The sequence below is a fragment of the Cricetulus griseus genome, chromosome 6 (assembly GCF_003668045.3).
Source record: "Cricetulus griseus strain 17A/GY chromosome 6, alternate assembly CriGri-PICRH-1.0, whole genome shotgun sequence".
NCBI lineage: Eukaryota > Metazoa > Chordata > Mammalia > Rodentia > Cricetidae > Cricetulus > Cricetulus griseus.
Window position 1 is genome coordinate 73258550 of NC_048599.1, and position 12622 is coordinate 73271171.

Here is a 12622-nt window from a genome sequence, read left to right on the forward strand (position 1 = left end):
CATGAACCATCTTACCAGTCCTAGAACTTTTTGAGCATTTCAGATTTTAAGAGTAGGAATACTCAGCCTGAACTACTACATTTCAATACATCTGAACAGATTTGATAGGACATACCTGAAAAGTTAGCATGTTACAATGCATTTTCTTCAAAACACTGTTACTGCAATGCTACAGACACAGGTGAGACAGAGTAAACACTTCACCAGAATGATGCCAGTTTGCTATGCTGTGTCAGGTTGGTGTGGGGCCCGGCTTCCACCTCTCAGCTCCTTCCAGCTTGCTATGCCTTGAACACACCAGGCTAGGCCAGCCTCAGGGTTTTCACCCTATTGGATCACTTTATCTAGAATGCTCCTTCTGCTTGGTTTGTCCCTTGACCTCCTGGTCTTCTTTCAAACGTCATCTTCACGGGGACCCCTTTTTCATCCTGTTTAATGCTGCAAACCCCTATTCCCACTTTCCATTCTTTTACCTTACCATTTTTCTCTGAGGCTTTTTAGCACTGTCTGGTAGTCAATTTATTACCTATGGGGATTATGCTTGTGGCTCTTGTCCAAGTGTCTGGAATAGGGCCTGGCATATAACAGGCAGTTTGGGATGAATGAATTCTGTCGGATGAACAGATGAGTTTCACCAGGTCAGTGAATGTTTTTCCATCATTACTTATATGCCTAGAGCCTAACACAGTAGCTGGCAAGCCATGGATGCTGGGCAAATGGCTTATTGACTGAAGGGTGCTTGAAGCACCTGAGAACTAAGTAGCCCGTTCAAGGGCACGAAGGTAGAACAAGGGTAAGAGCAGAAGGGCAATTCAGCTGACTCTGCCGATTGTCCCACTAGGAGTGATTGACTTGTCAACTCTCTTATTTGGGGGAGATTTTTTGGAAATGCCTGTAGTTGTCCCAAAGTCCAGTGCACTGCCTCTCCTGTGGTATGGGTGTAACAAATGTTTATAATGTGTTTTATTTACGCCAGCGTTTCACTGCAAATAGGCCACAACAACTTCAGTTCTTCGGGGCTAAATATGGAATTCAGGTGTCTGCCAGACCCTCAGAGAAGTAGTGAACAACTGGCACAAAGCTCCCACGCTCATCCTCAGAGAGCTTTTCCAAGATGCAGGCTGAAGACCTAGCTTCCTCAGCAGGTTGACCATGATCCTGTCTAGTCCCTTCCCTGGTCAAAGGACTATCTCCTTTGACCTTTGGGAACCCGGGTAGGAGGAAAGCCACTCCCCCCCTCCAACGAGGACCTCGCCAGTGCAGGGCACGGTTCGAGCCCCGCGCGCGGAAGCGGGGGGCGCGCGGTGGTTTCGCGCGGGGATGCGCGCGCGCGCCTGCCTCGCCTCCCTCGCCTCCCTCGCCCGCTCCGGTGCTACGTGCTTTCTTTGTCAATGAGGCGCCGCTCTGAGCTGCAGTAGCACTCGCGGCCGGAGCCGGAGCCTAGCAAACGAGCGAACAAGCGGGGACACAGACCCCGGCGTAGGGGCGGCGGCGGGCGGCAGGTTGCACGAGCCAGGGCCGCGGGGTTCCGCGCCTCTCAGCCTCGCGCTCTGGGTGCAGCATTCGGCCCCGGGGAAGGGACCCGGGCGCCGCCCGTCCCACCCTCGCCGCACCGTGGGAACCCCATGCGGCGCCGGTCCCCGAGCGTGTGAAGCCGCGGCTCCGCTGAGCCCGCCTCGGACGGAGGCAGGACGAGCGAGCGACTCGCGCCTCCAGGCTCCCTCCGACTCCCGGGCCATGGCTGGAGATGCCCGGTGAGGAGCGGTGCGCCGAGGGCTGGGTTCCCCGGCGCGGTGTCGAACGAGGCAGCGGCCTGGATGTGTGAACTGTCCCTATGGCTCTGCAGGAGGCGAAGCCCCAGGGCCCGAGCGATGCTGGGCCGACGGTACAGGAGCCCAGGGACCGGCCCCGGGAGTGTGGTCTCTGCGGGGCGGGCGGGATCGCCGCGCGCTTCCAGGGCGTGAGGAGCTCCGGGGCCCGCGGGTCCCAGGATGCGCCGCCTCTGCGGCCGCTGCTGCTGGGACTCTTGCTGCTGGCTGCCCTTCCCGGGTACTGCCGAGCCGACTCCGGTAAGCACTTGTGCCCACGGCGGGGTCTAGAGCAGCTTAACCGGTTGGTGGTGGGTGGTGGGCTCTTTGCAGCACCGCTGGGCTATTCTCTGCCCTTAGCAGTTGCAACAGCGGGAGAACTGTCAGAAATCTGTCTCCGGAAAGGCATCGTGGGCGTAGAAGAAAGAGGCACGTTTTTATCTTTTTTTTTTTTTATCTTTTTTTTTTTCTAGACAAGTTGCAAATGCTTCCTGATGGTCGCACAAACACGTTTCGTTTAGCTAGACATGGCATGGTTGGGACAGCCTAAAAGGGACCTATGTAGTGGGGCATGTTAGGAATGGAGCCGTTCACTGTGTTTTGGGCTTCCTGTTGCTAGTATTCACTTTGTCTTTGCAAGGAATGACCTGAGAGTTTGAAGCAATTTCTGTGACGAAAGAGCGTTTTTCCTTTGCTTATAAGAGTTTTTTTTTTGCCCCCCCTCTTTTGGTAATGAGATACTTAAAATAATTGATTGCACCTTGCAAAAGGTCCAGGCATCGATCAAGTGTATAGTCTATTATTTGCAAGAGGCTTGTTTAAAAACAGTCATGCTTGGCTCTCAGACTTCTAACGATCCTTCAGAAACAGATTTTTGTAATTCCGTGGACAATTTTGTGGATTTGTTGTGACTATTTGGGCGGAATTATTCTGCCGAAGTGCTTGGAAACTTAGTGTCATTAGCAATGGTCTTTGAAGTAAGAATGATTGTTGTGGCTCCTGTAAAGGACAAGCTTTTGTGTTTGTGATGGAATTCTGGACTATAGGCACATTCATTTTATCAAACACAGGTAACTGGTTTCTGTAGTGCTGCATGCAGCTTTTAGAAGAACCAAGAAGGACCCCCACCCCCACCCGTGTGTGCTCCCCACCTGTGTGTGCCCTTTTCCCACATCAGATTGAAATTCCCAGTTTTGAAGGAGTTTACAGCAGTTTTAAATACGTGTTCTGGTTGGCTATATCTATATAAATGTTTAATTTAAAGCCATTTTCCTTTGATTCACTTAAAAGTCATTGGCATGAGGGATCTGTGTGTCAAGGGATTTCTTGTGATTCTAATGGTTCCAAAGTTCAGTAGTCAACCTTCTGGGGAATCTGGTTCCCTGGTTTTAAATATGTGGCACGGTATTGAGAAAGAAGTCATGAGGAAGACATAGAAGTCCCTTAGTGACCATTGGCTTAGAATCACAGAGTTTTTGGTTAACAAGCATCCAATCCTTTGATAGTTTTGTAAACCGTCTGAGAGCTTTTCACTTTTGGATGTTGTTCATTTGAGTGTAAAGAATGAAAACTGTTCAGCCATCTGTGATATGTGAAGTTTGGCTTTCCTGTGTCGCCCCGTTCAGCCCCACGACAGCTGATTTTCTCTGACAGGGTTTTGAATTTCTGATCTCCCTTCCAACCTTTATACTTGGCTCCTTACCAACTTCTGAGACTTTGCTTGGCTCATCTTTCAGTTAGCCAGAATCTTATCTAGGGGACTTCTCATTCTCATGCCAGGTCTTAGTCTGGGTCCACCCCTTCGTTTTTCTTGCCATGTACTAGTCATGTGTACATAAGCCTAGAGTAGATAATGATTAAAATGATGGGGAAAGCTATTAAAATAGTTGTTCTATGAGGCCCTTTATCTTCTCTCTTCTCATTAAACATGGTTTCTTTATGCTTTGGGGGTGCCTTTTCTGCTGTCACCCTTGATGCTCAGTTTTCTATGGACAAGGCCACCTGTGGATCCACTGCCTGACTCTGGTCTCTGCAGTGTCCTGTGGCTTGACCACTGATTCCATTTCATGACTGGCTTCTTGATGGCAGAGTGAACACTGGGCATCCAGCTGGACCTTACCCCTCCTTTCACGTGTTCTCTGATTTCAGCTTTTTCCCAGCCAAGGAGAGGCCTGGGCATCTCAAGGGGTTTGGGGGGGAAAGACCTCTCAGGAGGGAGGCAGAAGAATAGATGACTCTTGCTGGGGACCTTTGCCTTTCCACCAGTTACCTTATCTGGAGCTTGCTCTGATGGGCAGCTGAGGTTCTGTGCTGTTCTCCTCTGCAGTGTGTGTGTGTGTCTGATGCCGAGTTACCCGAGAAGCCGTCAGTGACCTGTCACATTCTGCTTGAAGTCCTGACTGCCTTTGAGCCTGTCATTTGCATCATTGGTGGTCCTTGCATTTTAGCATGGCTAAATCTGATATTATGCCTTGGTTGAAAAAAATGGACAAAAAATAGGTTTGTTTCTAGAAAATACTGCACCAGTTCCTAGCACCTTTGAAGCAGGGTGTTTACAGTATGTTCCAAACTGATTTTCACCACCACACTCCATGCCCCTTTGCCATCGTTGGAGACCTCCTTCCCACATAAAGGGAAATCTGCTGTCATGTTTAGTGCTCTCTTGAAGACTCTGTCTCTGAACTCTGTCCCATGGAACCCTTGATCGCAGGCAGTCACTTCTGTTTTAAGAAAGAAGTTGCTGAAGGCTGATGCCCTTCATTCTCTTCTGCCATGTGGGTTCCAAGCAACAATGGCAGTGTGCAAATCTGATGTTCTAACCTTCCTAACCGCTCCTTGTTTGGTTCACATCTGCAAACATTTAATGTGCCTGCTGTGTGCAGACACAGTGCTCATCCCCTCATGGGCCTCTCTGCTCAATGTGACCTTGGCCTTTGGGGCCCTTGTTTCTCTCCCCAGTGTGAAATGGGGGGTAGTAAAAGCTCTAATCTTATTGGGTGGCTGACTGATTCAGTGACTGAGCTAAAGTGCCATAGGATACAACAGTGCCGGACATGTAACTGCTCATAGAGTGCCTTCTGTTCTTAGAAAGATGGAAGAAACTGACTGCATGTTTGCTAGATGGGAGGCTGGGGTAGGGGATACAGAATTGAATAAGGTGCCACCATTTTGCAGAAGAGGGACTTGAACTCTAATTCTATGTGAGTAGAGCTAATAAAGCCAGACTGTGGTTATCTTTAGGGAGAGTTGGAAGCAGGACTTTGAAGGGTGGGTGGGTTCTTAGGGTTTATAGTGACATTTCAGGTCAAGGAAAAGTAAAGGGTTCTTTGTCTCCAGGACACAGGATAGAGGAGGCTCACATGTACCCCTCCTCTGGGGTGGCTTCTCTAGCCAATGTATTCATTTTCCATTCAGCTTTGCTTCCCTATTGCTTGCTGTGACTCCTAGGATAGAATAGGAGCCTAGTAAAATTTCAGCTTTCTTTCATTCTTTCCATTCAGTTTGGCTCATTCTGGTAGATGTTAGAATATTATTTCAGCTGAGTAACTCACAGTAATTTGTGAGTGGCTGCTTTATTTGAAGAAGGGTTTGCTGATGTCTGGGGTTCTCCAGTTTAGTACTTCACAAAAAGGAGATAATTTTATGCTGCGTGTCATTCTTGCCCTTCTCCATGCTCCTTTGCACATCATCAAGTTGGTCCCTATTCCATAGATTCTGCATTCTGTTCATGCATGCATGCATCCGTTCATCTACCCATTCATTCATCTACTCATTCGGTCTGTGTTTTGAGTACATGAGTATTCTGAGGTCATAGTAGCATTGAAACAAGGTCCTATCTTTATGCCATTTGAAAGTGGTCCAGCACTTTCTAAGCTTCACTGGGGCTATGGATCACTTGAAGAGTTTGTTAAAATTCAGGTTGTGATTTGGTTGGTCCAGGACAAGGCCTGAGATTATATTGATGAATATTGATGATTGCATTCTAACAGACCCTATTTGAGTAGTAAGTGATAATAAATAAATATGGAAAGTCCTATGGAGAAAAGAAGTCAGGGTCGGTGTTCGCACCTTCATACCTATTCTTATTTCTATTAGATAATAAAGGAAGAGCCAGAGATGAGATGACAAGGGAGTGCAGACTGCACAGTGGCTGGCTGTGTGTGTGTGTGTGTGTGTGTGTGTGTGTGTGAGAGAGAGAGAGAGAGAGAGAGAGAGAGAGAGAGAGAGAGAGAGAGAGAGAGAGCTTTCCAGGTGGAGGGAAAGGTACACGCAAGGATTGAGGTAGCCGAAGAATCCAGGGAGGACAGTGCAGAACTGACCAATCAGAGGAAAATAGTAAGACGTGATGCTGAAGAGGGAGCCATGTACAGATAGGTTATGCAGAACTTGCTGGCTGTGACAAGGACACGGTATTTTCTTCTGAGTGAGATGGTGAGCCACCAGAACAATCCAAGGCGAGGATGGAGATGATGTAGACAGCAGAGATGGGAAAGGGTGCGGGAGATGAGAGTGTGAACATGTTCTTGAGATAGAGCTGGTGGAATTATGTGAAGTTTAAGGGTAGGAAAAGAAGAGAAGAAACAACAGGACGTTGTCAGCTGCTGAGGTATATGTGTTAGCCTCCGTGATCGATGAACACTTGGTTTTCTGTTGTGGAGGTGTTTGGTGGTCTTGAGAGTGGCAGGGACAGAGGATGCCAGTGGATTTAGAAATCTCCAGTGGACTGGAGAGGAAGGAGAGAAACTGAGACTATCGAGAGAATACCGCTTCCCCACTGCTTTCTTTATTTGAGGCAGGGCCTCTCTGCAGCCTCAGAAGACTGAGCTTTGGAATTGCAGGTGTGTATCACCCACCCACCACACCAGCTCCATGAAACCCTTTTCTATAAAGTTGAACAACAGCGGACTTGGGTAGATGGGGATATAGAGCCAGGGGTATAGGCACACACCTGTAATCCCAGTACTGGAGAGGCCGACCCAGGAAGATCACCAGTTTAAGGCCAGCCTTTGATATGCAGCGAGATATTGTATAAACTAAGCAGAATTACCCCCCACCCTTCTGCAAATGAAGACAAAAAATGTGGATATAATTGCATATAATCACATTTCCCCTTTCTTTTTAGCATTAAAGACAATGAAATACTAACTGCAATTGGCTTTCCCCACCAAATATAAGTGGCCCGAACAAACCCATTTGGGGTTTTAACTGGGTATACCAGTTATTAGTGCTTTGAGAGCAGTTGCAGGCCAGCTCAGGGCTTCCCATTCTCTCACCCTGCCCTGGATCAGTAAAGAAGGTCTCAGGAACAGGGGACTTGTGGTTTAACGCTGATGTGGGACAGCAGTTAGCTCTCCAGTCCCGAAGTGCAGATGACCTTGCCCAAGTCTTACAATCCTGGAATATGGCCTGGGAATGTGCCAAGTGCTCGTACACACTACACCCCCTTTCATTTTCATTAACCTTTAAGCCTGTATCGTGCTCCCCCCCTCTCTCTCTTTTTTTTTAACACACAACAACTCTACTCTTCTCTAAACAAAAATGAATGGTTGGAATGACCCTAAAACATTTTCGTTGCTTGACAACATATGAGAGACGATTTCTAAACACACAGAGGAACACATTATTCAAGGTTATGGGATGGCTGCCATGGATGGTGACTCGCTGGGGATTTCAGGACCAAAGGAGCAGTCAGCACCTGGGTATTTGGAGTTAGCATTACTGCAGCTGGGGGAAGGTGGTGTTGTGTTGCATTGTTGGGGAGTATTGGGGGCATCCTGTGCTCTCTCTGTGTGGGGACTCAGAGGAGATCAAAGCAGCTGGCCCTTGCCCTTTAAGCAGCTGGTGGGTGGCATGGCAGGTCAGTAAAGTACCCTCATGAATCAGGTCAGGTAGCAAGACAGAAAGTCTCCCTCCTGTCCAGGGAGGCCACTGCTTAGAGACAGCCTCGTGAGGGACTGGGGCTGCAAAGGTCATCATTCTGGCTTCTCAATATCCTTGTTTTCAAAGGTCACCAACTAATCCAGACCTTTGAAAGGTTGTGCTGAAGAGAGCACACTGAGGAGCCACAAGGTTTTGTTTCTCAGACAGAGTACCTTAGGTTGACCTCAAACTCGCTGTGTAGCCCCAGATGTCTTTGAACTCTTAATACTCTGACCTCTACTTCCTGAGTGCTGGGATCACAGGCATGCATCACCATGCCTTGTTTATGTGTTTATGTGGTTCAAACCCAGGGCTTTTTTTTTTTTTTTTTTTTTTTTTGAGACAGGGTTTCTCTCTGTAGCTTTGGAGCCTGTCCTGGAACTCACCTTGTAGACCAGGCTGGCCTCAAACTTACACAGATCCACCTGCCTCTGCCTCCTGAGTGCTGGGATTAAAGGTATGCACCACCACCGCCTGGCTCGGTCCAAACCCAGGGCTTTGTGCATGCTGGGCAAGCATTCTACTAACCTAGCTACATCTCCAACCCCTTTCTCTTCCTCCAAATCAAGTTTATAAAGGTATCATTTATGGGGCAGTGGTGGTGTGTGCCTTTAACCCCAGCACTTGGGAGGCAGAGGCAGGTGGATCTCTGTGAGTTCAAGGCCAGCCTGGTCTACAGAGTGAGTTCCAGGACAGGCAGGGCTACACAGAGAAACCCTGTCTTGAAACACACACACACACACACACACACACACACACACACACACACACACACACTTGGTCATGTGATTCCTTTTAGGTGTACTGCATGAGAAGCTTTTACAGAAGTATACTTTGGGTGCCTCACCACAATCTAGATAGAGAATATTTCTATTATCCCCCAAAGTATCCTCCTGCCCCCTAAAGGTAGACCACCAGTCTGTCCTTCCTCCCCATACTTGAGTTTTTCTAGCTGGTCACGTGAATGGAATCACTAACATGTGTGCCCTGCATGCAGTGTTTACCTTCTTTCACATTCTTGAGCATCATGCATATCATTGCCTGCATACTATTTCTTTACCTTTTTTTAAAATGGCAGAGTAGTACTTGAGCACACCACAGGTTGCTTATACATATTGATGGACATTTGGGTTGTTTCCAGGTGTTGACCAAGGAGGCTTTGTTTGGACAACTTTCTTCCACTTGAGTAAGTAAGGGTAGAATCCTGAGTCCAATGTTAGGCCCGTGTTTAACATTTAAAGGCTGTCATCTTTTCCAAGATAGTGTACACTTCTATCCCAGCAACAATGAGTGAGAGTCTTTGCTGCTCCTCTTCATCCCCACTGGTACTTGGGATTGTCTGGTTGTTTTTTCCCTTTAATTTACATTTCAACCACTCCAATAGTTGGTCAGAGTTATCTCATTGTGGACTTACTTTGCACATCTCTAATTACTAAGTGTTATTATTGCATTTCTTTTCCTATTCTCCCTTTCCTGTCTGTATCTCAAGTTGGAAGGGTCTGTTAAAATCTTTTGTCAATTAGAACAATTGGATTATTTGCTTTCTTATTGTCTGAATTTTTCTGGCCAGGCCTTTATCAGATATGTGCTTTGCAAATGTAATTTTCCTAGTTTGAGGATATTCATTTTTATCTTATTAATAGTATTTTTCAAAGAGTGATGTTTTAAATTTTATTAGCTTTATCAATTTTTAAAATTTAAAGACTGTTTATTATTATTATTATTATTATTATTATTGTGTGTGTGTGTGTGTGTGTTGTAGGATAGAAATCTTTGCCCATCCAAGGTGACAATTCTGGAAAGTTTCATGTCTATTATCTTTACTGTTAGAATTGTGATCCATTCTTGTTAATTTTTATGTACCATACAAGGTAAGAGTCAAGATTAAATTTTACATAGGGATGTTTAATTGCTCCAGATCTGTGTTTTGAGAAGATTGTCGGTGCTCCGTTGACTTGTCTTGGCACTACCTGCGTAGGGTTTACATCTGGTGTCTACTTATTTTCATTTTTCTCCTGATGCCAACATAAGCCTATGTTGATTTCTCTAGTTCATAGCTTCTTAAATTTTAGTGCCATGAACAATTTGTTGTTGCAGGGTTCTGTGCTGAGCATTGTAGAGTGTTTTTTCTTGTCTTTGCTTGGTAGATGCTCTTTCCTCATTCCTCATCTGTGACAGCAATGTTATCTTCCAACATTTCTGTGTGTCCACTGAGGAGTAAAATCATGCTCAGTTGAGTTCCACTGCCCTAGCTTCATAGTCAGTCTTCCAATCAGACAGTGAGAGTACTGTTTGTTTATTTGATTTTTGAGACAGGGTCTTCCTCTCTTGCGTAGGCTGGCCAGGAACTCACTACACAGATCAGGCTGGCTTCAAACAGTCATTCCTCTGCTGTAGCCCCAGGAGTGCTGGAATTGCTCGCTTGGGACACCAGACCTTGCACATGTGTCTTCATCTATTTAAGTTCTTCTTTCATCGTGTGTGTGTGTGTGTGTGTGTGTGTGTGTGTGTGTGTGTGTGTGTGTGTGTATTTCATGCTTTTCAAGGTTTTTGGTAAACAGTACTTATATGGTTTTTTGGCATATAGAAATATGATTGAATAATATTAATTTTCTTGGTCTTGAGAGCTTGCTCAGTGGGTAAAAGCACTGGTTGCTTTGCAGAGGACCCAGGTTAATTGCCAGCACTCACACGGAGGCTCAGAAACAGCTGTAACTCAAGTTCCTGGGTATCTGACACCCTCTTCTGGCCTCTGTGGGCATTGTCCTCACATGGTGTGCAGACTTATGTGAATGCAAAACTCCCATACACACAAACAAACAAACAAATTAACTTTACTATATAATCCTTCTAAGTTCACTTTAGTTTTAGTAGCATTTTGTAAAACTTTGAGGGTTTTTCTAAGTGGAAAATCATTCCGTCTGTGATTAAAGGCAATCTTGTTTCTTTTAAATCTGTACTTGTTTTGAATTTCGTTCTTACCTGATTCACTGACTAGAACTGCCAGCATGTTGTTCACTAAGAACTGAGAGTGTGACATCCTCAAGTTGATCCCATCTGGAGGGCCAAGTTCAGTCTTTCACCGTGAGGTATGGTGTTGTGTAGTTTCAATTTTGTCTTGCAGTAGTGCTTAATCTGGGTGAAGATGCTCCTTTCTTAGCCTCGTTTGCTGTGCTTTTTTTTTTTTTTTTTTTAAATCATGGATGAGTGTGGAATTTTGTCCAAAGTTTTGTCTGTCAATATTAAGATGATCACAAGAGTTTTATTTGTTAGCCTGTAAGAAGGCAACACAACTGATTTTAGAATGTTGAGCTATGCTTTGCTGCTGGCATAAACTCCAGCTTAGTCATGGTGTGAGTTTCTTCTGGGTCTGACTTTTGAGTAGTTTTTTTTTCTTTTAAATATATTTATTTGATTTTATGTGTGCCTGGTGTATGTATGTCTGAAATCCCCTGGGAGTTAGAAGAGGCACTGGAGTTAGAAACAGGTGTGAGCCACCATGTGGGTGCTGGGAACTGAATCTGGATCTTCTGCAAGAGAAGCAAATGCTTAACCCCTGAGCCATCGCTCCACCCGCTTCTAGGAGTTACAAAAAGGGAATTTAAAGTTCTAGGCTCATACGAGATATTAGTCTATTGTGGTGGTTTGAAAGAAAATGGCCCCCAAAAGGAGTGGCATTATTAGGAGGTGTGGCTTTGTTGGAGTAGGTATGGCCTTGTAGGAGGAAGTATGTCAGTGTTGGGGTGAGCTTTAAGGTCTCCTTTGCTTGAGCTACACCCAGTGTGGTCAGACTTTTTCTGCTGCCTGAAGATCAAGACCTAGAATTCTCAGTTCCTATTCCAGCACCATGTCTTCCATGTCCCACCATGATGATAATGGACTAAACCTCTGTCAACTTGAAACGGCTAGACTCATTTGGGAAGAGGCAATCTTAATAGACAAAATGCCTGCAGAGGTATTGCCTATAGGCAAGTATGTGGGGGTATTGTCTTGATTAATGAGTGAAATGGAAGGGCCCCTGTCACTGTGGGCAGTACCACCCCTGGGCAGGTGATCCTGGGGTGTTTAAGAAAAGTAGGCTGAGCAAGCCAGTAAGAGGCTCTCTTCTATGACCTTTGCATCAGTTCCTCTGGGTTCCTGCTTGAGTTCCTGCCTTGACTTCCCTAGATGATGGCCTACAAGCTGTAAAATGAAATGAAGCACTTCTTCCCCAAGTTGCTTCTGGCTGTGTGTTTGCTCAGAGCAAAGTTCTGTTGGATTCATTATTATTCATTATTTAATACAGTCCATCTTTGAAGTGTGTGTTGAGTCCTTCCTGACTTTTTCTGTAGAACTTTATATCTATACACACAGCACTACTTGACTTTCTTCTGGGATGTAAAGGGTAGAATGTTGAGCACTTTTCTTTTTCATGTAGCAATTGATTTTACATTCTCATGAAAGCAAGAAAAAGCTTTTAACATGGAAGAGTAGCTTTAAGACCCCAGCCCAACTTCAAACCTGGTACATTATCTTCTTAAATTATCCCTCCTATCTTTTCCACTCCTTCCATATCTGATTTTCCCACAGGTCTTTAAGGGAAACCATGGATCCTTTAACACCACACAGAGTGGATAAGCATCATGGGTTTGGTTTGCTTGTTTTTTATTTCTTATTTTTCAAAACAGGATTCTTCTGTGTAGCCCTGGCTGTCCTGGAATTCACTCTGTAGACCAGGCTGGCCTCGAACTCGGAGATCTCTGCCTCTGCCTCCTGAATGCTGGGGTTAAGGCTTACACCACTGCCACCATCACCCTCTCAGCTAACTGTGGTGTTTAAACCAACTAATGCAGATGTAAATGAAGCCAAGTAGCTGCTGCTGGCATAGGCCAAGGTCACTGCGGCACCTTCAGTCC

General features: G+C 45.8%; 1 protein-coding gene across 1 annotated transcript in view; it reads left to right on the forward strand.

The window, feature by feature from the left end:
* Positions 1–1834: 1834 nt before the first annotated feature.
* Kiaa1549l (KIAA1549 like) overlaps positions 1835–12622 on the forward strand; it is a 267208-nt gene continuing 256420 nt past the window's right edge. The window contains exon 1 of the mRNA XM_035446940.1: positions 1835–2069. Coding sequence (XP_035302831.1) covers positions 1835–2069 — 235 coding nt within the window. The remainder of the gene's footprint in view (positions 2070–12622) is intronic.